At 38.6% G+C, this 24,796-nt stretch overlaps 3 protein-coding genes across 5 annotated transcripts; 1 reads left to right on the forward strand and 2 right to left on the reverse strand.

The window, feature by feature from the left end:
* Positions 1-30: 30 nt before the first annotated feature.
* LOC113152290 (cytochrome P450 2J2-like) lies at positions 31-6,700 on the reverse strand. Of its 2 annotated transcripts, none has more exons than XM_026345458.1 (10): positions 5,440-5,499; positions 5,155-5,317; positions 4,778-4,927; positions 4,520-4,680; positions 4,261-4,437; positions 2,377-2,518; positions 2,061-2,248; positions 1,840-1,981; positions 1,612-1,728; positions 31-153 (listed from the first exon to the last, which is right to left on the reverse strand). In XM_026345458.1, exons 2-10 carry the CDS (start codon positions 5,264-5,266, stop codon positions 68-70), a joined length of 1,275 nt encoding a protein of 424 aa, XP_026201243.1. In that variant the 5' UTR covers positions 5,267-5,317; positions 5,440-5,499; the 3' UTR covers positions 31-67. The 2 variants fall into 2 exon arrangements, with proteins under 2 accessions (XP_026201243.1, XP_026201242.1); XM_026345457.1 differs by having other exon boundaries at positions 32-153; positions 5,465-6,700.
* A 2,967-nt stretch (positions 6,701-9,667) lies between these two features.
* On the reverse strand, positions 9,668-14,784 carry LOC113152305 (cytochrome P450 2J2-like). Of its 2 annotated transcripts, XM_026345477.1 has the most exons (9): positions 14,363-14,784; positions 13,823-13,985; positions 13,531-13,680; positions 13,273-13,433; positions 13,014-13,190; positions 12,285-12,426; positions 11,967-12,154; positions 11,739-11,880; positions 9,668-11,627 (listed from the first exon to the last, which is right to left on the reverse strand). In XM_026345477.1, the coding sequence occupies exons 1-9, from the start codon at positions 14,543-14,545 to the stop codon at positions 11,452-11,454; spliced, it is 1,482 nt and encodes a 493-aa protein (XP_026201262.1). In that variant the 5' UTR covers positions 14,546-14,784; the 3' UTR covers positions 9,668-11,451. The 2 variants fall into 2 exon arrangements, with proteins under 2 accessions (XP_026201262.1, XP_026201263.1); XM_026345478.1 differs by lacking the exon at positions 14,363-14,784 and having other exon boundaries at positions 13,823-14,352.
* Positions 14,785-15,607: 823 nt separating this feature from the next.
* On the forward strand, positions 15,608-24,246 carry LOC113152318 (cytochrome P450 2J3-like). The gene is made up of 12 exons (XM_026345494.1): positions 15,608-15,924; positions 17,071-17,233; positions 17,439-17,588; positions 17,965-18,125; positions 18,610-18,786; positions 18,892-19,030; positions 22,116-22,276; positions 22,452-22,628; positions 22,719-22,857; positions 23,259-23,446; positions 23,801-23,942; positions 24,054-24,246. Exons 1-12 carry the CDS (start codon positions 15,724-15,726, stop codon positions 24,227-24,229), a joined length of 1,974 nt encoding a protein of 657 aa, XP_026201279.1. The 5' UTR covers positions 15,608-15,723; the 3' UTR covers positions 24,230-24,246.
* The last annotated feature ends 550 nt before the right edge of the window (positions 24,247-24,796 follow it).

The following is a 24,796-nucleotide window of genomic DNA, read 5'->3' on the forward strand; positions in this document are numbered from 1 at the left end:
ATCCCCAGCCAACACGTACTTCCTCCCTCTACTCCCACAGAACCTCCAGAGCCCACTTAAATACCACTTAAAAACATTCCTTGAACATCCCCACAAAGGAGAGAGTTAGTGTTCCAGGAGGAAAATTTGGAGGATTCTTGTAATTGAGGAAGTCTGGTATGAGAAGGAACAGAAACATAAGCAGAAATATTGCCTTTAGGTCAAAATTCAGTAAAAGATCAAAGAGCCACGTGTTTAAAGAGAATCAAACAAGCAGCTGCTGCATGTGTGTGTTTACCACCTTTACATAATGGGTCAGGTCAAGCCAACAGTACAAAGTGTAGTGGGAATAGGAGGCATCTGATCGACTGTAAAATTTTTTGTGAAGACTGGCATTCTCATGAATAGTACATATGTAAGAACTTACAAGTTGTTTGCATTTGCTCATTGCCTAAAAAAATATAGTTTGTGGTAACAGAATAGGAATAAGAAGAAATCAGAGAACCTCAAAGTAAAGTATTTGTACAACTTATCTTAATTATCTCCAGAGTGTTTCATGAAATTTCCAAACTGCCTGAGATTCAAAAGCAAAAAAAGAATCATTTATGCGCCACCAAGTGTTAGATAGCAAGGGTTTTTGTTTTCAGTCATATTTATTGTTAATATACACTTCCCGTCACACAGATATTAAACATAACTGTGATTCTACTATTGTTTTTTCACAATTTGATTTCACCAAACATTTAAGGTATCATGATCATTCAAGCGTTTTTTTTGGCACATTTCTTCCTTGAAAATGATGGTTCCCTACTATCCTTACAGTTTTTAATAATGTTCGTAAGAAGACAGTTCGTAACAGAATTTTAGTAGTTCCACCAAGCTCCATGTTTTTTTTGCTTGATGCATGCCAAAATTTTGACTCTTCTTAAGCAGATTAACATTACGACCACAGGATGTGCCTTGCGACATGGTTGTTTAAGAAATGAGAAAGCACTCAGGATCAGTTAGGGTTGAATAACTTGTTGGCAACTGAAAAACAATCATCTACATAGTAAATATCTAGTAAGAGACTCTTACCTATTTGCTTAGTTAAATCCAAGTGGTGTTAGTGTATTTATATATTGAATATATAAAAGATATACAATATATATATAAGATTGACTAGATTGTCATACACAGAGAGACATACAGCAAGGTGATGAATACTTTTCACCTAGTTTACAGTTACTTTGTAAAAGTAAAAACATTCTTTCAAAGTCCTTTTGCATTTGACTTTTGTAGTGAGCTGTTGTTTCTGATCTTACAGTCTAGACCTTTTAACACAGTTCAATTTTTCAATAAAGTCATTAAACCCTGTATTAATAACAAAGATTGAAGGCAAGTTTTAGTACCTGTGAAATAAAACAAATTGTCCCAGCACCTTTGACTTAATACTTGTAAACATCCTCTAACTTTTTTCGGTGGAGTATTTAGTTGAATATTTGCTGCATCACTGACTTTCAAAATTTCTGAGATTGAGGATATTTGATACTGTATTTTAAAAAAAGAAAGATCTTTTGGCAATTTGCCAACATCAGCGAGGTACTGCTAATATCCTGAACTCCTCAGGGGAATTGTTGAAACCCAACACACCGTTCAAGCTGGGCATTTCCCCAGGAACAGGACAGATGGTGAAACGTTGGAGAAGAGATGTAAAGAAAAGGAATAGCTCCATTCTGGCCAGGTGCTCCCCTAAACACACACGTTTACCTGTGGGGAAATATTCGACAGCAGCTTTAGCTTAATCGAATTCTATTATTAGTAGAAAGAATTCTTCTAAGCCAAATAGTTTTATTGAAAGCAAAGGAGCATAGAACAAACCTGCTGAAAATGGCAAGAAGGCTTCTCTCCTGCGGAACTGGCCCTTTGAATCCAAGAAATGCTCAGGGTTGAAGGCATCTGGAGTTTCCCACTCATTCTTATCAAACAGCACCGATGAAAGGATTGTAGTCGTAGCTGTACCCTAGAAAGCAAGTATATAAATAATACTCTTTTACAGCTTGACAATTATCCCTGGGTGAGTCTTGCATATAGTCCTATACCTTGGGTATGAAATATCCTCCTAGTGTTGTGTCTTTGCTGGCCATTTTTGGTAATCCCAGAGGAACAATGTTTCCCATTCTCTGGATCTCATGAATGACAGCTTCAGTGTAGGGCAGGTTGGGTCTGTCAGCCAAGACAGGCTGACGAGACTGTCCGATCATTTTGTCTATCTCTGCCTGGACTTTTTCTGAGTGTGGAAGCAGATTCAAAAGTACATAAGGCAACTCATTGACCACTATGTCTAAAATAGCTAAAACATGCATAATAATACTTCTGTGCTTAATGGGTTAGTTATTTAGTAGTAGTAATTTTAACCTTGTATCTCTGGATAGTGCATCATATATAGGAACCCCCAGCGTAAAGTGGTGGCAGATGTTTCTGTTCCAGCTTCAATCATATCAATGGTGCAAAACAGCAAGGTCTCAACATTGAAACCAGCCTGGGGTTCATCTTTTTTCTGTCAATGTACAGAAATCATAGTTGATTTAGTAAAATGCAGGCTTGACCCCTCCCCCAGTTAAGTCTCCTTTCCTTTTTTGTGGTGCAGGATGTAGGTTACTGCTGAGGGTTTATTATAAACTTTTCTAGGTTTGCTTAGTCATTGAATACACTCTTGAGAAGCACAGTACAGAATATGAGTAGAAACTTGCATCCTATCTAGTAAACAGAAGATTGTGAGGTAGCCCTGTAACAGTGAAAGCAACACTACTGGAGGTAGGCCACAGCCAGGATATGAACCCAAGTCTCCAGTATGGCGGACGGGAATTTTATTAATATGTTATCCAGCCACAACATCTGGTCCAATCACTCATTTTAGCCTTTGCAGATTTTACAAGTCTCCACAAAAATAAACGTATGAACAACAAACTTAAAAACTCATTAGACAGCTCATTAGGTTAGAACTGTTAGTAATGAAGGTAGAGAAAATTAAGCTTACTATTGGGTGATAAAATCACTGTTGTGACAAAGGTGGGTTGCTCAAATTGCCAACTTTGAGTACACCCTAAAGCACTGCCCTGGAAGATGCCATACCGATACAGATGTTCTGTGTAGGTTTCCAATCTCTTCTACAAGCCCAACAATGGCCAGACAGGAGAGGGGCTCGTTTACTAGCTGGTCACCCTGCCCATTTGATGCAGGAACAGGTGGAGGATAACACCCTTTGCCTTGTTCAGGGTTATTTAAAACAAGTGCAGCGTAACAACACACTCAGGATTAGTTTACCACAAAAGAAAAACCCCTTTTTATGTTTTTTTTTATTCCTCATCAAATATGAAGTTAATTGTTCGTATGTGTGACGTGTCTGTTTACAGCATGTTTAACCCCAAAACTTGTTGATTTGATTTGATATAACAACGTTTTTTAGCTGAAAGGGATAACAACAGACTAACTAGATTTAAGTCATTCTGTGTTTCCAGTTCAAGACACAGGAAGAAATGTTTTGGGCACTACTCGTGGAATAAGGTCAAGAAGACAGTGAACCTGCGTACTACACCTCTTATTCCTTAAGCACTAAGCTGCCACGGCCAATATCGACTTCTGTTTTTTTTTTTTACAATCGCTCTTCACTTCCGTTCTGGTTCCTGCCTCATTTCCACCACTTAATCATTACCTTAATCACCTCTACCTTGTACTGTCTAGCCGTCTTCTTTGTCCTCTTCATTGGAGGAGGTTGAATTTTAGAGGTCCCACTGGCTAGATGCACCAGGAAGCTGCTGGCATTCTCCCTGATTGTGCCTGTTGCTTTTATCCTCTTGTCTCTGTGCTGTCTACTTACCCCAACTCGTTAGGTTGGATGGTCACCCACCCTCATCATAAGCAATCTGTTTAGCCTTTGCCACCTCCCTCTTCACTCTACGCTGCACTTCCTTGTACTCCTGTCTACTTTCCTCAGTCCTTTCTACATCCCACTTCCTTTTAGCCAACCTCTTCCTCTGGATGCATTCCTGTACTTTCTTATTCCACCTCTTTATGAAACCCTCTGACTCTTTCATGGGTTTCATGAAGAGGATTGTCATTGGATGTTGTAATTGTAATTTAGGGCTGTCGATATCTGTTAGCTTCTACCTTTCAACTGTGATAATTCCAAAGATAGTTTTGTACTTCAACTATTAGGACATCAGGGAATCTTCAACTTTTTTCATTATTGAACTATTAACTATTGTTTTAAGGCAATGTGTTAAATGTGGAATATGTTACCTTCTCTATTTCTGACAGATAAGCATCAATATAATCACGGGGGTCATCAGGGTTCCACTCCTCCTGGTGCTTCTCTACTTCCTTCATTAAGAAATTAATGATCTCTGCATAGTTGGCATGGACAGTCTGGTGAGGTCCAGGGAGGTACTTCAGCAAACCAGGGAAGACATCAAAGAGCTGCTTGAGGCACAAAACCCTCAGGTCAGAATAACACTTAGTTTTGTCATCACAAAATCACAACAGATTAGACAGGAATTGCCTGAGTTCGAGGAGAGCCAGCAAGCACAATGGCCTCATTGTCCAACTCCAGAATCTTGCGGAAGGTTTGATCGCTGTATTCAAAGCGATGTCCAAAAAGCACAGAAGAGATGATATTACTGACTGCATTGGTTATCATGTAGTGGGGGTTGAATGGTCCTCCTAGAAATATGAATATGAATTCAAGTGATGTTAATCATACTGGTAAAAATCATTTTCATACATTGAATACAACTCACGCAAAGTAAAATGTATTTGCCTTGTTCATCTTTGAAAGCCTCACAAAGAAAGTGGCATTCCACTTCAATATGTTTTTCCAGTGACTTCTGTCCCCCCCCAAAGTAACGCAGGTGCGTGTTGGCAAACTTTCTCTGTTTCTTCCACAGGTAACCATTGCTTAACGCTATGCCTGTGAATATGACATCACATTATTAACAAAGCAAACAACCTCTGCAAAAATGTTAAAGCATGATCCATGCAAGTAGTCTCGTGATCACACCAAAAAATCAAATATTTTTACTAATACTCTGTTTTGTCCTGCATGCATTGGCTGTCTTAAAAATTTGTAGCATGCAAATATATTGTTTGTAAAATCCACTTTAGATACTATTGTTTAATGCTCGCTTACTTACTCACCAAGGCCCTTGAAGACAACATGGAAGAGAGGAACAATAGGTCGATCAACAAAGCAGTCCAGTTGGTTAACAAGAGCCTCTTTGACCATCTTGCATCCTGAAATAAACACCATCCTCTCGCTGCCTCTTCTCAAGCTGAACACAGGGCCATACTCCTGAGCAAGCTGCATTGACAAAACTGATTGATTAGACTTCTGTGTTGCAATTTTATCGTATTAGGTAATTATTGTCATTTCTGGTGCTCAGTATATTCACAACATAGAGATATACGCTTGCATGCACATACTTTAAAAACTTTACATTCACCAAACCTTCTCCATTGTTTTGAAGTCAACTCCAGTGAAGATATTTCCTACAAAGGGCACAGCCCATGGTCCAGGGGGGAAGTTGTTAGGCCTCCAGTTTCTAACTACATCAATTAAAAGTAACAACACAAAACCAAACAAAAGCCAACCAGTAAAGTCCATATACTCAAAGATTGTTTGAAAAATCATGATGAACTTGGATTTCAAAAAGCCCCCTAAGTGATCTTACAGACAGAGTAGTGGTGCAGCTCACACCACAATAACATCTATGTGAGCAGTGCAGGGAACATTCCTCAGCAACTGTAGTGTTATGTAACACTGGTGGCCTCTCAGGACTTCTGAAAGGGGCTGGACAAGGCTGGAGCTTGAACCTTTGCATCTGGTTGCTGACTGTACATTGCATTATAACAGCATACACATATAGGTTGCCCAAACAAACTAAAAAAAAAATGCACTCCCGTAAGATACAGCACATTACGAAAGAAAAAAAAGTTAAGTTGTGGAAAAACATACAGTTTTGAAACCTGCAGGTATTTAATAACCTCATACTCTCTTGCTGAGGCCAAAAGTGCTTTAGATCATAGGACAGAAGAAAAAAATACATATGTTGAATGCAATGCAAACAAAATGTGTCATCAGTTTAAAATTGTATTCTCTCTGTCAATTTAGAGCTTCCTATTTTAGTTCTCTTGCAACTCTTTTACAAATATTTGCAAATATTTGTTGTTAGTGCACAGCAATGTTTATAAAGCTTGAACTGATCTTTCAGTTCAAGTCTTTGAAATTGTTTACAGTCTTCGCTCATTTCAAAATTTACTTTGGCTCGGCACGAGTGGTTTGAATTGTGTTGATAAATGGTGTTGTAGATCACCTCCTCTGTTAAGTGATGATTATTATTTAATTACTCCTTATTTTACTCTTATTTCAAGTTATTAGCCAGGATGTGCAAATTGGAGGACAGAAGATTACAGTACACAAGTTTCCAAACAGAAACATAATGTGACAATAACCATTACATCAGTGCTCTCATCTATTCAACAAAACTGACTTCATGACCCTGTCAATATATTCAAAATTGTTTAGCAAGACAGCAAAACAATAATTTACAGTTTAAGAAAGTATTCTACACCCACCATACATTTTTAAAAGAATATTTACATTTTATGAGTTGTCTGTTAGTCTGGACGTCTCTCAATGAGACACCCTCCCTGGACGCTGAGAGACAACCAGTGCTATGGCAAGCCAGCAGTATTGAATTTCCTCTAGTTGTGTAATAGGTCAAGGATTTCCAGGGTCTACCTCAGCTCTCGTCATTCAGGGGAGCCTTCATGCTTGTTTGGGCCCTAAGAGCACTGGACATTGGCCCATCCCCCTCTCCGGTATTTAAGATGAGGAGGGCCAGTGAGACACCAGCTTTTTGTTTCCTGAAGAAGGCATGATCAGAAAAATCTGTCGAATTGCTACTACTTTAGAAGAAGGAGCACTTTGAGGCACCTCAATCCTGTTTTTGCCATGTATGGTGTGGCCATGCCCTTGGAGGATGGCCATAGTGTATCATTAGGATGAGCTTCCAGATGACTGGGAAACTACGGCAGAGGTTATCAGGGAATCAGGTAAGAAGGTGCTAGGTGTGTTGTCTGGAAGAAGAAAAGAAGGTAAAGACACTTGGTGGTGGAATAAGGAAGTACAGGAATGCATCCAGAGGAAGAGGTTGGCTAAAAGGAAGTGGGATGTAGAAAGGACTGAGGAAAGTAGATAGGAATACAAGGAAATGCAGCGTAGAGTGAAGAGGGAGGTGGCAAAGGCTAAACAGATAGCTTACGTTGAGCTGTATGACAGGTTAGACACAAAGGAAAGAGAGAAGGACTTGTACAGGCTAGCCAGACAGAGAGATAGAGATGGGAAGGATGTGCAACAGATAAGGGTGATTAAGGACAGAGATGGAAAGGTGCCAACAACCCAGGAGAGTGTGCAGAAAAGATGGAAGGAGTATTTTGAGGAGCTGATGAATGAGGAAAATGACAAGGAAAGAAGGGAGGAAGATATGGATGTTGTGGAGCAGGAAATAGCAGGGATTGGAAAGCATGAGGTTAGGAAGGCTCTGAAAAGGATGAAGAGTGGAAAGGCTGTTGGTCCTGATGACGTACCTGTGGAGGTGTGGAAGTGCTTAGGAGAGACAGCAGTGGAGTTTTTAACCAGTTTGTTCAATAGGATTCTAGAGAGTGAGAAGATGCCTGAGGAATGGAGGAGAAGTGTTCTGGTTCCGATCTTTAAGAACAAGGGTGACACGCAGAACTGCAGCAATTACAGAGGAATAAAGTTGATGAGCCACACAATGAAGCTGTGGGAAAGAATAGTGGAAGCCAGGCTTAGGAAGAAGGTGGAGATTTGTGAGCAGCAGTATGGTTTCATGCCCCTATAAGAGCACCACTGATGCCATTTTTGCTTTGATGGAAAAGTACAGAGATGGTCAGAAGGAGCTGCATTGTGTCTTTGTAGATTTAGAGAAGGCGTATGACAGGGTGCCGAGGGAGGAGCTGTGGTACTGTATGAGGTCGTCGGAAGTGGCGGAGAAGTACGTCAGAGTAGTCCAGGATATGTATGAGAGAAGTATGACGGTGGTGAGATGTGCTGTAGGTCAGACAGAGGAATTCAAGGTGGAGGTGGGACTACACCAAGGATCAGCTTTGAGTCCCTTCTTGTTTGCTATGCTGATGGACAGGCTGACAGATGAGGTCAGACAGGAATCTACCCTGGACAATGATGTTTGCAGATGAAATTGTGATTTGCAGTGAGAGTAGAGAGCAGGTAGAGGAACAGCTAGAGAGGTGGAGGTTTGCTCTGGAAAGAAGAGGCATGAAGGTCAGTCGTAGTAAGACAGAATACATGTGTCTGAACGAGAGAGATCCAGGTAGAAGCGTTAGGTTACAGGGGGCTGAGGTGATGAAAGTGCAGGAGTTTAAGTACTTGGGGCAACAGTTCAGTGTGATGGGGAGTGTGGAAAAGAGGTGAAGAGGCGAGTGCAGGCGGGTTGGAGTGGGTGGAGGAAAGTGTCAGGAGTGTTGTTTGACAGAAGAGTGTCAGCAATACTCAAAGGAAAGGTGTACAAGACAGTGGTGAGACCAGCTCCGCTCTATGGGTTAAAGACGGTAGCAGTGAGAAAGAGACAAGAGGCTGAGATGGAAGTAGCAGAGATGAAGATGTTGAGGTTCTCCTTAGGAGTGACCAGGTTAGACAGAATAAGGAATGAGCACATCAGAGGGACGGCTCATGTTGCCTGTGTTAGCAACAAAGTCAGAGAGGCCAGACTGAGATGGTTTGGACATGTGCAGAGGAGGGATAGTGAGTATATTGGTAGAAGGATGTTGGGGATGGAGCTGCCAGGCAGGAGGGCAAGAGGACGACCAAAGAGGAGATATATGGATGTTATAACAGAGGACATGAGGTTGACTGGTGTGAGGGTAGAAGATGCTCATGATAGAGTGAGGTGGAAAAGGATGATTCGCTGTGGCAACCCCTGATGGGAAAAGCCGAAAGAGAAGAAGTATTGATTTTCCACTTTCAAACACAGGTAAATTCCGTTTACTGGACTCCTTTTTGTGCATGTCCTTAAATTCATTGGTCATCTTTCAAAGTTTAGAACAAAGTCCACCACTCATATATGATCAGAGCATGAACCCACGTACATGACAGAGAACTGTCCCCTCCTGCAGGTATCGGATCTCCTCACAGATACTCTGCTCTAAGATGCTTCTTTTCAGGTCAAAGGTGCGTAAGGTAGACAAGGCAAAACGTCAAGGTCTCTTCCATGTTTCACCGTTGCTCATGAACAGACCAGCTAAATACAAACATGCAGACTAAGCATTTTAATACTTAGCTTATTTGTTTGTAACACAGGGTGTAAGAAGGAAAAGCTTTTGCGCACCTAAATTTCCAAAGTAAAATCTGTCAATAATGGTCGATTCACAAAGTTCTCAGCTTTTTTCACTATAGCTTCCTCCACTATCTTGTACCTTGTACCTTGTACTTGCACTTGTACTTGTGCCTGCCGAGACAGACGCTCTACACATTCCCATAGAGATCAGCCAGCTGTAGACAATATGTCAAAGTACACACTAAACAACCACATACTGCAGCATATGAAGTTATCTTTACTGTATTTAAATAGCTGTAATTGTTCATGAGAAACAGACTACTAAACTAAGTGTGCTTGGTCATAGTTTTTATTTTTCCCACAGATGCCAGTGTCTGACATTCATTTCTGTATGAAAATCAAAGTCTGTAAAATGTACATTTCCTGAAGAATGTAAACCATATGAACTTTTTAACTTGCTTAATAAAAACAGAAGTGGTTTCAGCATTGTTCTTAGTTCCTTGGTGAAGCCCATTCAATCATTCATTTCAATATGAGATTAAATGTTAAATAAAAATCACATTTGATAAAAATACCCATAACAAGGATTCATTTCAAACACAAATATAGTTTATGTATAAAACAACACAAAACTAAATTCCATGAGTGATGCATAAGAGATTAAATATTTGATCATTACTGCTGCCTTTACACAATGTTTGTTCATGGCATGTCAAGCTAACAATACATTGTGCAGTGGGAGTAGAAGGCATCTGATTGACTATAAAATGGCTAATGCCTTTCTCATATAATATCAAAAAGCATGTAAGACATTTGTTGTAATGTATTGTTGACATTACTACTTTTTTTAGAGTATAATTGAGAATAACAACAAGATCAAACAACTTTACATGTTTCAATATACCAACATGGTGATATAGGGTTACGTTTTTTAATATAACAACCACTATGTCAACGTTCTCACATTAGCACAACTAATATAAATAATTTTGTAATTAAGCAACATAGTATAATTACCCTAATAGTATAGAATAATTATTATAATAGGTTTTTTTACACCTTATATATTGTGTGCATTTGCTCATCACAAAAAAATATGGTTTGTATTAACAGAAAAGTACACAGTGTTGAAGAAAAAAGAGAAACCTTTAGTGGTAGTAGCAATAGTTACTATTGTCTAATAATTACCTAAATAATTGTCTCTTTTTTGCTATTTTTATTGTTTTATGTTCTTTTAAGAACTACGTATTTGTACAATTTATCTTACTCCACTGAGTGATTCATGAGATTTCCAAACTGCCTGAGATATTCAAAAGCCAAAAATAATAATTTATGCACCATCAAATATTAGACAGCAAGGGTTTTTGTTTTCAGTCATATTTACTCTTATTATATGTATATATTGTATGTGTGAGATTGACTAGATTGTCATACACAGAGAGACATGCAGCAAGGTGATGAAAACTTTCCACCTAATAACTGTTATTTAATGTAGGTAAAAAAGGTAAAAAACATTTCTGCACTGTCCTTTTGTATCCTATAAATCAAAGCTGCACTTTTATCAACGCAAAGAGTGTTCATGAACAGATATGAGTCTTAACAGAGATGGAGCTAATACACCAGGCTAATGAAAATATGGATTGTTAACGTAGCAAGTTCTCTGGCTTAGTGTTAAATTATCAAGTCATTACATGATGTAACCCTTAATGTTCCAACTGTTTATGAATCTAATGACCCTGTCAAAAAAGATAACATGCATCAGGCCACTGAACAAAGATCAATGCATATATATATCATAGATTAAAAATAAAAATAATTAATAATGATGAGCTGTTGTTTCTCATCTTACAGTCTAGATCTTTTCACACAGTTCAGGTTTCAGTTTATTTATTTGTTTGTTTGTTTTGTTTTAAAATAAAACTAAAGTCCCAGCACCTTTGACTTAATACTTGTAAACATCCTCTAAATGTTTTTGGTTGAATAGTTTAAGCTGAATATTTGATGTTTCACCATCAAGTTGCTGCATCACTGACTTTTTAAATTTTCCTGAGATTGAGAATATTTGATTCTGTAATTTAAAAACGAAATATCTTGTTGCTAGTGATAGTTGTTTATTACATCAGCGAGGTACTGCTAATATCCTGAACTCCTTGGGGGAATGGGTGAAGCCCAACACACCATCCAAGCTGGGCATTTCCCCAGGAACAGGACAGATGGTGAAACGTTGGAGAAGAGATGTAAAGAAAAGGAACAGCTCCATTCTGGCCAGGTGCTCCCCTAAGCACACACGTTTACCTGTGGGGAAATATTCGACAGCAGCTTTAGCTTAATCGAATTCTATTATTAGTAGAAAGAATTCTTCTAAGCCAAATAGTTTTATTGAAAGCAAAGGAGCATAGAACAAACCTGCTGAAAATGGCAAGAAGGCTTCTCTCCTGCGGAACTGGCCCTTTGAATCCAAGAAATGCTCAGGGTTGAAGGCATCTGGAGTTTCCCACTCATTCTTATCAAACAGCACAGATGAAAGGATTGTAGTCGTAGCTGTGCCCTAGAAAACAAGTCAGCTGTATATAAATAATACTCTTTTACAGCTTGACAATTATCCCTGCGTGAGTCTGGCACACTGTTCCTTACCTTGGGTATGAAATATCCTCCTAGTGTTGTGTCTTTGCTGGCCATTTTGGGGAATCCCAGAGGAACAATGTTTCCAAACCTCTGGATCTCATGAATGACAGCTTCAGTGTAGGGCAGGTAGGGTCTGTCAGCCAAGACAGGCTGACGAGACTGTCCGATCATTTTGTCTATCTCTGCCTGGACTTTTTCTGAGTGTGGAAGCAGATTCAAAAGTACATAAGGCAACTCATTGACCACTATGACTAAAATAGCTAAAACCTAACCCTAACCCTATCATAAGAATACTTCTGTGCTTAATGGGATTATTAAGATTTTAACCTTGTATCTCTGGGTAGTGCATCATATATAGGAACCCCCAGCGTAAAGTGGTGGCAGATGTTTCCGTTCCAGCTTCAATCAGGTCGATGGTGCAAACCACCAGGGTTTCAAGGTTGAATCCAGCCTGGGGATCATCTTTTTTCTGTCAATGTACAGAAATCACTGTTATTTCGTGATATTTTACATACGGCTGTGCTTACTTTGTAGATTATTACCGAAATTGAACAAGAGTATAATACAGTATATAATAATCATTAACAAAATAGTGGACTTTCTTTTTGACAAATATTTACTATATTACTTTTCTAGTAAAATATTAAGAGTGTAATTGGATAATGGCATTTCAGCATTGCTGACTGAAACTCATGGTTCATTGTACAGTAACTGCAACCAACTGATGTCTCTTCACTTTCTATATACTATACTATATACAGTAACTATGACATACAACAGGGGTGCAGTCAGGAACTAAACTGTGAACACTGCAAGGACGTGTGCTTCAACCTTTGGGACACCAGGTACTTTCCAAATTATTATAATTCATATAGTCCCTGTGACCTCACCTTCATCATATACATTGGAAGCACATTAAAAAGCAATCTGTTAATGGTCAGTATGAATTAATGTACATTTGTTTTGCAGCAAAGAACTATTGTATTAAGGTAAAGTAGAAACAATGCCAGCCTATCCTTCACCGGAGACCTTCACTTAAATGTGGAAATATGTTACCTTCTCCATCTCTGACAGATAAACATCGATATAATCACGGGGGTCATCAGGGTTCCACTCCTCCTGGTGCTTCTCTACTTCCTTCCTTAAGAAATTAATGATCTCTGCGTAGTTGGCATGGACAGTCTGGTGAGGTCCAGGGAGGTACTTCAGCAAACCGGGGAAGACATCAAAGAGCTGTTTGATGCACAAAACCCTCAGGTCAGAATAACACTTAGTTTTGTCATCACAAAATCACAACAGATTAGACAGGAATTGCCTGAGTTCGAGGAGAGCCAGCAAGCACAATGGCCTCATTGTCCAACTCCAGAATCTTGCGGAAGGTTTGATCGCTGTATTCAAAGCGATGTCCAAAAAGCACAGAAGAGATGATATTACTGACTGCATTGGTTATCATGTAGTGGGGGTTGAATGGTCCTCCTAGAAATATGAATATGAATTCAAGTGATGTTAATCATACTGGTAAAAATCATTTTCATACATTGAAAACAACTCACGCAAAGTAAAATGTATTTGCCTTGTTCATCTTTGAAAGCCTCACAAAGAAAGTGGCATTCCACTTCAATATATTTTTCCAGTGACTTCTGTCCCCCCCCAAAGTAACGCAGGTGCGTGTTGGCAAACTTTCTCTGTTTCTTCCACAGGTAACCATTGCTTAACGCTATGCCTGTGAATATGACATCACATTATTAACAAAGCAAACAGTCTCATCATCAGATGCCTGATCCATGCAAGCAGTCTGTAGAATGCAAATATTTCTGTATGTTTGTAAAATTCCCCTATTGTTTAATGCTCGCTCACTTACTCACCAAGGCCCTTGAAGACAACATGGAAGAGAGGAACAATAGGTCGATCAACAAAGCAGTCCAGTTGGTTAACAAGAGCCTCTTTGACCATCTTGCATCCTGAAACAAACACCATTCTCTCGCTGCCTCTTCTCAAGCTGAACACAGGGCCATACTCCTGAGCAAGCTGCATTGACAAACTAATTATTTTAAGATGAACGTCTGCCAAAGACCTTTAACATCATTCAAAAATTACCAGCTGGAAGTATTTCTGAGATTGTGTTCTACAAATAAAAACACTTGCTTGTAACTATCGTAGTTTTGTTCATACTTTCCATGAGCTGCTGCTTTATTTATTCCACCCTGCTTACACTTTGAAAACATTATTATGCCTCTGAAATTACCGGTTGATAAAAAAAAATATTCTGTGTTGCAATTATAATCATATTTGTTATTGTTATTCCTGGTGCTCAATATATTTACAAGATACCTTTCAATAAGCAAAATTACCCAATATGGATCTATTGTTACTTTTCATAAACTGTAAAAGCAACTTCACCAAACCTTCTCCATTGTTTTGAAGTCAACTCCAGTGAAGATATTTCCTACAAAAGGCACAGCCCATGGTCCAGGGGGGAAGTTGTTAGGCCTCCAGTTTCTAACTACATCAATTAAAAGTAACAACACAAAACCAAACAAAAGCCAACCAGTAAAGTCCATATATTCAAAAAGAGTTTGAAAAATCATGATGAATTTGGATTTGAAAAAGCCCTATGAGTGATCCCACAGACAAAGTAGTGGTGCAGCTCACACAACAATAGTGATCGTAGAAATAATCTATGGGAGCAGTGCATGGAAAAAAATGCCCCAGCAACTGAAGTGTTATGTAACACTAGAGGCCTCTCAGGACTTCTGAGGGGGAAAACAAGGCTGGAGCTTGAACTTTTGCAGCTGGTTGCTGACTGTACACTGCATGATAACAAACACACACTTGGCTGCATACACTTTAGCGCATGTGCAGCTGCAAATTTCCACCATGACGGGCTTTTGCATGTAATCAACTACTTTTTAGTGAAATGTCGTGATGCTTTCTCTCTCACTTTATCTCACTTTTTTATTATCAGTATTTTTTTTTAAACAAACTACTGACTAATGTGACTAAACAATATGAAAATATACAGTACCTGTGATCACAGAATAAAGAACAATACAAAATGTCAACTACATTTTGACATGTTTTATCTAAAAGACAAAAACATAAAATGTATGCAATTAAAATTAAGTAATTTAAGTAACAATTAGTATTTAAATTGAGCCAAATAACAATAAAAGAAATCTAAAGGCATTTTACAATTTCAGGCTTAAAACATTACAGAATTATATGGAAAACATATAGAACTATAAAGAATTTATAGAAGCCTCAACATACAAACCATACAAAAGGCAGTTGCCATTTGCAGTGCAAAAGTAATCCTCTCCTGTGGTTTGATTTTCATTATGTTCAGCTCTATTGTACACTGTACATGACAGCATTGGTTACTTGGGAAATTCTAATTAACTATTGATACAAAATACAATAAAGTTATAACTGGTGTTATTCTGTTTTAGGACAGGGGACTCAGTTAAATAAATTTAGTAGAAGATGCACAAAACTGTGCGCATTTCCATTTTTATCATCAATACAGTATAGTTTGATGTTATTACATATGTGTTAATATTAACTTTAACTGAGGCTTGGACTTTCATTTATTTGGCACATTCCTCCTCGAGAGTCCGGCTGACATCACATGACACACGCGGTTTTATTTTGAAGGTTAGGAAAACAGGAAGTCTGGCTTTGGGCTGCTGTAAACAGCTGTTTACCTGACTCTAGTGCGTGGTGATCGGCGTAATCTAGTATCTACCAGCCTAGAAATCAGCTAAACATGGAGACACTGTACAGTGTTGTTGGTCTGGAGTGGATAGACGGCAGGCTTATTTTGATATTTCTGTGTGTTTTCCTGCTGTTGTCTGATGTTTGGAAGAACAGAGTGCCGAAAAACTTTCCTCCAGGACCCTGGTCTCTGCCTGTGATTGGGGATCTTCATCGCATCCAACCCACCAGACTTCACCTGCAGTTCGTTGAGGTACGAGTCCGAAAGCTACGACATGAAGCCACACGTCGGAAATACGGGGCAAGTTTCGGCGAGCTGGCTTTAGATACAGGCGAGTTTTCAGATCCTGTTTTCAGATTAGAAAGCGGAAGTTTTTAGCAATAGTTGCCAAACTACAAATCACGGATGTAGGCGCTCATATGTAGTGTAAGGGTGTGTTTTCTGCTGAATAGGCTCCCTGTCATGGAGAAGAACAAACAACTAGTAAAGTAATGGCAAAACCCAGTTCGTCTCATCCTGAAGCTCAGTGGCCTGTGCCCCATCCTGGATCAGGGACTACTGCTCCTCTGCTACCTGAAGTTACAAAATGAAACCTGGAATCAATCCACTCTGCTTCGCCAAGCCCTGAGTCTGTATGACTCAAACAGCACCTTTCCATGTTAAACATATTTCTAGCAATAAAATATACATTTGACATTATTTCATTCTGTGTTGTAAATGGATCCGATAAACAACTAGATAGATTAAAGATTTATGTTAAAGAGGCTGCATAACAGAGGTAATTTCACCCCAGTTTGTCTAATTCACTGGTTTTCACACTTATTCGCAAATAATTATACAATCTAGGAGATCACAGCTGGCATATGTCCCTCTTTGTATTTCTTAAATGTTCCACAATTTCATAAAAAGTTAATATATGCATATTTGTAAGCTGTCTTTGGTGGGGTTCAAGTCCACTGAGTGGTTTTACTTTGACAGGAAGAATCTCTGCTTGGTTCTTATTAAATATAATATTTCAATGAAGGCTCAGCTATTGGAGGTGACTGGTGACATTACAAACAAAAAGGGAAGGTGAAGCTATACAGCATGATCAAAAGGGATCTATAATGGATTGTGGGCATTCCTGATGTTTTTTTGGCCCTGTTTGTTTCACAACCAGTGTCAGAAGAGACAGGTAGGTAAAAGGAATTCTCCAGCCAAGTAGATTTTTCACAAGTCAAGTAATGAATTGCCTTTGGGCATCACTTGAAATTGAAATATTAAGATGTATTGATGGCAAAAAGAGGAAAGAGCAAATAATGATAAATTATTATAATGTTAATTAAGATTAATAAATACATTACATTTATATGTTAATTACAATATGGAGAACAACACCAATCTGCTGTCTGTGCTCAGTTTGCAGAGAAATATGGAAATGTTTTTAGCCTTCGACTCTTTGGTGGAAGGGTTGTGATCATTAATGGCTACAAGCTCGTGAGAGAAGCCCTGGTGGAGAATGGAGAGGACTACACTGACCGCCCAATTGTGCCAGCGTTTGAAGAATTAGTTGAGAATAAAGGTAATGTTCTCTAATTTTACTTTTAAATGAACTAGGTATTATTTAGTAAGGTGATAACATCAGAATGAAAGCATATACAGTATATTAATAATAATAATGACATACTTTAGTATTTCTCTTGAAATTTTTGTTTGAACAGCTCTAATAGATAACAGTGCTACTGTGGTATTTACAGTGCATTCAATTCTGTTTTTTAATCCCAAAGGTCTTGTGATGTCAAATGGTTATCCGTGGAAGCAGCAGAGGAGATTTGCTCTTCATACTCTCAGAAACTTTGGTTTGGGCAAGAAGACCCTGGAGCTGTGCATCCAGCAGGAGTGCCACTATCTCACCGAGGCGTTTGCAGTTCATCAAGGCACGAAACAAATCTTGTTTTTTCACAAGCAACAATTAATTGTCATTTACAACTTCCCTACTAATTTGCAATGTATAAGCATGGACTTCTACATTTCTTTATATGGTTCCGTATTATAGACTAACTTGAATTGTTACCCATATCATAATTTAAATAATTAAATCTTTCACTAGTGATGTCATGGACTTTTTTGGACCACACAATCTTGTGCATCAGAAATATACATACATTTTAGAATTTCATTTCCAAAAGGCTACAATGTGCTCTTGTGTTTAGTTTATTTATTTTATAACTTTGATGCAGTTAAACATAACTTGAAACAGTTTAATAGATAAATCGTTTATATATGTCTGTATGAATATCTTTTATTTTTCAGGACAACCTTTCAGTTCTCAGTCACTGATAAACAATGCTGTATCCAACATCATCTGCTGTCTTGTGTTCGGACAACGATTTGAGTACAGTGACAAGCAGTACCAGCATATTCTAAAAGTCCTCAATGAGATAATGCAGTTACAGGGAAGTTTGTGGATGCAGGTGAGTGAGTCCCTTTGTAAACAAGATACAGCATGTACAATGTATTTCAGTGTAAAAAAAAAAACATGCACATAAATTGCTAAACCATGCTTGCAATTTAGAAATTTGTGTGAATTATTCAAGATTCCAAAAACTTTATGAATGAATCGTTTGAGCTCATGCTCTTGTTTTATTGGCAAATATTTTTTCCTTCAGAAAACTGCTTTCAACCTCAGTCTCTTTTCATAATCTAGTAACTTACATTGTTGACATATTGCTACTTACAGAAGCCTTGTGTAGTTGTGAAAACCTGTGATATCAGCAGCCTAAATGAGCCACCTGAGTAATCAGCTACCATACCATATTTGTTGGCTGATATGTTTTCTATACCTCCTCCAGAAGATGGTTTGAAAGTAAAACCTAAAGCTACAGACTGCCCTGGTCCATTTGTCTTATATCGGTGTCTGTATTCAAGTAAATGTGGAAATGTTTTCTGGTTCTATAGATTTTTAACGCAATGCCCTGGCTAATGAAATGGCTACCAGGACCACACAAGAAGATCTTCGCTCTGCTAGGTGAGATAATTGACTTTATAAAAATCAGGATCAAAGAACACAGAGAAAACCTGGACCCCTCCTCACCAAGAGACTACATTGACTCCTTCCTCGTAGAAATGGGAGAGGTGAGTGTTTTCATGAGTCTGTTTTGTGTTAGCTTCTTATGTGTTTTCCAATGAAATAAGTCAGAAGATCCGATTCCTACTTTGCCATCTTTTTCTGTCACACAGAAGGAGGACAGTGACTCTGGTTTCGATTTAGAAAATTTGTGTTTTTGCACCCTGGACCTGTTCGGTGCTGGAACTGAAACTACTACCACTACTTTACACTGGGGACTGTTGTACATGATCTACTACCCCCACATACAAGGTTTGTGAGTGTGTGTCTACGAAGGAGTGTGTGTGGTGTTGCACATAGCTGTCTCCTCAGTGCACAGACTCACCGTTCTTCCTGTTTTCACTGTGTGTAGAAAGAGTCCAGGCTGAGATAGATGCTGTGATTGGTTCATCCAGACAGCCTTCTGTGACTGACAGAGAAAACATGCCCTACACTGATGCTGTCATCCATGAGATCCAGAGGATGGGCAACATTATCCCCCTCAATGTGTTCCGCATGACAAACAAAGAAACCATCCTTGACAAGTACACGATCCCAAAGGTACATGAAACAGATTTGAGAAATTATTGCTTTATGTGCTCTGTGTATCTACAGGCCATACCTGCTATTTTTGTATTCCTTTTTTTGAAGCTGAATTAGTCGAGTCTTGAATTTCATTGAAGTTTCATGGCATGAAACATCAAATGACAAACAGCTCAGTTTTATTTGTACTCTTTTACAATATTCTCAGTAATTTCAGGTATAATTGTTTATTTTTAACTTAATCAACCCTTTTCATTTCTCTTATTTCTTCAGGGCACCATCATCCTTCCCACACTGAACTCCGTCCTACATGATGAGTCCATGTGGGAAACTCCTCACTCCTTCAACCCTCAACACTTTCTGGACCAGGATGGTAAATTTAGGAAGAGAGAGGCCTTCCTTCCTTTTTCAGCTGGTAAGTCAGTAGGTAAAAGACTTGGTCTTGTAACTAATTTCACATGGCCAAAACCAATGAACCAAAACTTTATCTCAGACTTTATTCTGCGAGCTCCCTAGTACAAAATCCTGGTAATCTCAGACAACAACAACAGCGCAATATTATTTCACAATAACAGTAGAATAACAACAGAAGTCTTGCCTCTAATGCAGAAACATGAAATGAACTAGGGCAGCTTAGAGACAACACATCTTGTAACTGTTAGCTACAGGGCCTTTAAAAAAGCCAGTTACAAGCTGTTTTAACCAAAGACTTGAAAGGGTCTTTAAAATGTAAAAGATTATATAGCATTTCATTGCATAACAAATTGCTTTCCATGAATTAGTGGTTTAATCATGATTACCATAACTTTATTTACATTGTTTGGTAAGAAAGAGTTTTTTTCAGAGCTGCAGTAATGTTCTCCTAACAAAATGAATCTCTTGAACATTATGAACATTATCTGAATCAAACTCATCTGTTGTTTTATGTACTCTCAGGGAAGCGTGTGTGTCTTGGGGAACAGCTGGCCAGGATGGAGTTGTTCCTCTTCTTTACCTCCCTCCTTCAGAGGTTTTCCTTCTCACCACCTCCCGGAGAGCAGCCTTCTCTGGAGTTTAAGTTTGGAGCCACTCACTGTCCCAAACCTTACCGCCTGTGTGCTGTAGCACGATAAACTGTCCTAAACTAAACCATCTCTGTGTCACAACACAATCAATCACTGTTTAACACTGTACTGCACTGGTCAAAACTTGTTTTAATTCAATTCAATTCTATTTGTATAATCACAATAGATGACATATCAAAGCACTTTACAGTTTAAGATTTAATTGTAAAAAAATGATATAGGAAACCCAACAATCCCATTTGAGCAAGCTTTAGGCAACAGTGGAGAGGACAAACTCCCTTTAGAGGAAGAAACCTCCAGTAGAACCAGGCTCACAGCAGGCGGCCATCTGCCTCGACCGGTTGGGGTGAGTGGAAAGAGAAGAGAGAAAAGAACAGAAAGCAACAAAGAACAAGAGCAAAAACATTGGGCAGGTCAACTGGATTCTGGAGATATTCAGCTCCAAGGTTGAGGATAGCTGCAGAAAAGTACAGAGAGGAGGAAGAAGATATTTCTTTTGAATTGTGATCTTGTGATTCTATTGTTGCTTTATTATCAGTCCGTTTGCTCATTGTGTTGCCACAGTTACACTCTGCAACCTAGAATTGCCTCTTTTGGTTCACATGTCATTCTACTTTTCATCTCTCTGTTCTAATAAAACATGCACTTGCTTTAAAAGTGCATGTGTGTACTACACCTTCTCATTTGTTTTGAAGCACAATACAAAATCTAACAAAAGTCAAACAGTCTTGTTTTGTGGTGTGACCATTGGAAACCTTGGAAAATCTGAATCTGTATCAGAAACAGTTTATTGTAGGTACAGTCAAGAGCACTTACCAGGGTCAAGTGGGGACTGGACAAGACTCGAAGATGAAGCCCCAGCAATAAAATGTTATACAATGTTATGTAACACCGGTGGCTTTTAATTTTTACAAAAAAATGTGTTTGTGAAAAGGCACAATGTGAGCAAAATATAGACAAAAACATTATCAAAGTTAGATTTTAACATGAGATCTCTCCACAAAATCATGTAATCATGCAGACTGCTCCTCAGTTGGTATTGGCATTATGTAGTGCAAATTCTAACAATTCACTAATAAATCAACTGAACAAATGATATGCAGAGAATCTTTTTAGCTTCTTTCTTTGCCTCTCTTTTACTTCAATACATTTCCCTTAATGTTAGGTTAACAGTGACTTGGCACATTCTAATTAATAATATAAGAAGTATTATTGTAGATTTGACTACCCAACAGTATGTGCACCACCTTTACCAGCTGCAACATTAAACATTTGTGAATGTATAGTCTCTATATGATTCTGCATAATGAGTACTTTTACATTTGGAGCTTTTAGTTTGATGCTAGTAAATATACTTTTAAGTATATTTTAATGCTAGTAATTATACTTTTAAGTATATTTGTACATATGTAAGTATTTTACTAGATATGTTAAATACTTTTGCTCGTTATAGAATATTTTGACTTTTTCACATATATTCAGGTTCAGATTCTTCTGCCACTGAAAGGCATGCTCTTATTTTGGCGGAGACATGCCAACACAAAGTCATATCTCAACATATATACATCTGATATTTGAGAACACAGTAGAGCTATTTACCAGACTGAGCTCTCTGATAACAATCAAACAAATGGAGACACTGTACAGTGTTGTCGGTTTAGAGTAGCTAGTTATAGATCCTCTATCTATAAATCAGATTATAGATAGAGGATATATCTCCATATATATATATATTTTTTTTACTTTTTCAGGACAGCCTTTCAGTGCCCAGTCACTGATAAACAATGCTGTGTCCAACATCATCTGCTGTCTGGTGTTTGGGGAACGATTTGAGTACAGTGACAAGCAGTACCAGCATATTCTGAAGACCTTGCATATGATAGTGCTACTACAGGGAGGTTTGTGGATGCAGGTGAGTTTTAAAAGGATTCCATAACAAAAATTCATACTATTAAACAGTGTAGTAGAAATGTTTCTTTTGGGGTGGAGGACATATTTACAGTCTCTTCACTTTACTAAAAGCATTAATACAATAATGTAATAATGCTCCATTATTGAAACATCTTAAATTTTGTCTTATTGTATAGATTTTTAATTCAATGCCGTGGTTCATAAAGTGGCTTCCTGGACCTCACAAGAAAATAATTTCATTGACACAGGAGATAATTGACTTTATAAATATCAGGATCAAAGAGCACAGAGAAAACCTAGACCCCTCCTCACCAAGAGACTACATTGATTCCTTCCTCATAGAAATGGGAGAGGTAAGTGTTTTAATTTGTCTGCACCATGTTTGATTATTTTGCATGTTCTAGGAAAATATTATTCATGTTAAAACATTTCTTGTTATGCAGAAGGAAGACAAAGATTCTGGTTTTGATTTAAACAATTTATGTTTTTGCACCCTGGATCTGTTTGGTGCTGGAACTGAAACTACTACCACTACTTTACACTGGGGACTGTTGTACATGATCTACTACCCCCACATACAAGGTGTGTGTGTGTGTGTGTGTGTGTGTGGTTGTGGCTATCATTGTGAGGACCAGCTAAAATGTCCTCACTTTGTAAAACTCAGTCAAATGGTTAAAAATTCATGCCAGTCTCCACATTGAAAATGATGTTTAAAGAGCCATTTTGGGGTTAAGATTAGGTTTTAGGGATAGGGTTAGGGTACATTTTAGGATGAGGCAGATAGTTATGATGGTTAGGGTTAGGGTGAGGCAGTACATGTGATGAATTAAAACAGAGTAGATTATTATGGCCTAAGCAACAGTAGGGGGCTAAGGATTCATAATGATGTTATTTAAATGACCTTTGGTTGTTTTACGTAATGTTCCCCCATTCCTCCACTCAGTGCACAGACTCCCATTGTTTCCTGTTTTCACTGTGTCCAGAAAGAGTCCAGGCTGAGATAGATGCTGTGATTGGTTCATCCAGACAGCCTTCTGTGGCTGACAGAGAAAACATGCCCTACACTGATGCTGTCATCCATGAGATCCAGAGGATGGGGGACATCATCCCCCTCAATGTGATGCGTGTGACAAGCAGGGACACTGTCATCAACAATTACATAATCCCTAAGGTACATGACACACATTAGCAAAATAATGTCTTTATGTGCTCTGTATGTTTGGCTTTAGCCTGCTTGTTTCTTGTTTCTGGTGTTTCTACCTGCATTTTACCTATGCAGCACTCCCACTGTGCTCACTTTACAACTGATCTAACCCCATAGCTGCTACTCTTTACATGAGGGGTTTGTACGACTCAGACAGATTGATGAACCATCTGTCTGAGTCACACAGTTGAGGCTTTTCTTTTTTGTGCTGGGACAGAAAACAGTACTTGACAGTTGGGTAATTATTTGTAACCATTTCTTAGTATTTTCTAGTATTATTGTTTTCTCAATAATAATAAACAATTTGTATCATCTTTTCAGGGCACCACCATCCTTCCCACACTGAACTCCGTCCTACATGATGAGTCGATGTGGGAAACTCCTCACTCCTTCAACCCTCAACACTTTCTGGACCAGGATGGTAAATTTAGGAAGAGAGAGGCCTTCCTTCCCTTTTCAACTGGTAAGTCAGTAGGTACAAGACTTAAAAAATCAGTTACAAGCTGATTTAGTCAAAACTGCAGTTTCGTAAATGATCTGACTCTAGCTCATCTGTTGTTTTGTGTACTCTCAGGTAAGCGTGTGTGTCTTGGGGAACAGCTGGCCAGGATGGAGTTGTTCCTCTTCTTCACCTCCCTCCTTCAGAGGTTTTCCTTCTCAGCTGCTCCTGGAGAGCAGCCTACTCTGGAGTTTAAGTTGACGGTCACTCATCAACCTAAACCTTACCGCCTCTGTGCCGTACCACGATAAAGTGACCCAAACTGAACCATCTCTGTCACAACACAATCAAACGCTGTGTTTCATTGCAACTGTCTGCACAATATCTGCTCCCATTGTCATCATGAGTAGTGGAAACTAAAATAAAGAAAGAGGAATAAATAAATTAATAAATAAGAAACTAGAAAGTTTGTCATTCATATATACAGTGGCAAGAAAAAGTATGGGCACACTTTTTGGATTACGTGGAGTTTTGCATGCATTGGTCATAAAATGTGCTCTGATCTTATTCTAACTCACAACAATACAAAAACACAGTCTGCTAAAATAATAGTACACAAACATTATATGTTTTCATGTTTTTCATGAACATAGCATGTAAACGTTCACAGCACAGGGTGGAAAAATTATGTGAGCCCCTAGCCTAATAACTTCTCCAGGAGCTATTGGAGCCAGGAGTGAGCCAACCTTGGGTCCAATCAGTGTGAGGATATTGGATGTGTTGCTGAAAGCTGTCCTGCCCTTTAAAAACACACACTAGTTCTGGGTTTACTGTTGCAGCACTGTTGCTATTCTCCCTAGGCGTGGTCGTCCTGTAAA

Source organism: Anabas testudineus, chromosome 4 (assembly GCF_900324465.2).
Source record: "Anabas testudineus chromosome 4, fAnaTes1.2, whole genome shotgun sequence".
In the NCBI taxonomy this organism is placed as follows: Eukaryota; Metazoa; Chordata; class Actinopteri; order Anabantiformes; family Anabantidae; genus Anabas; species Anabas testudineus.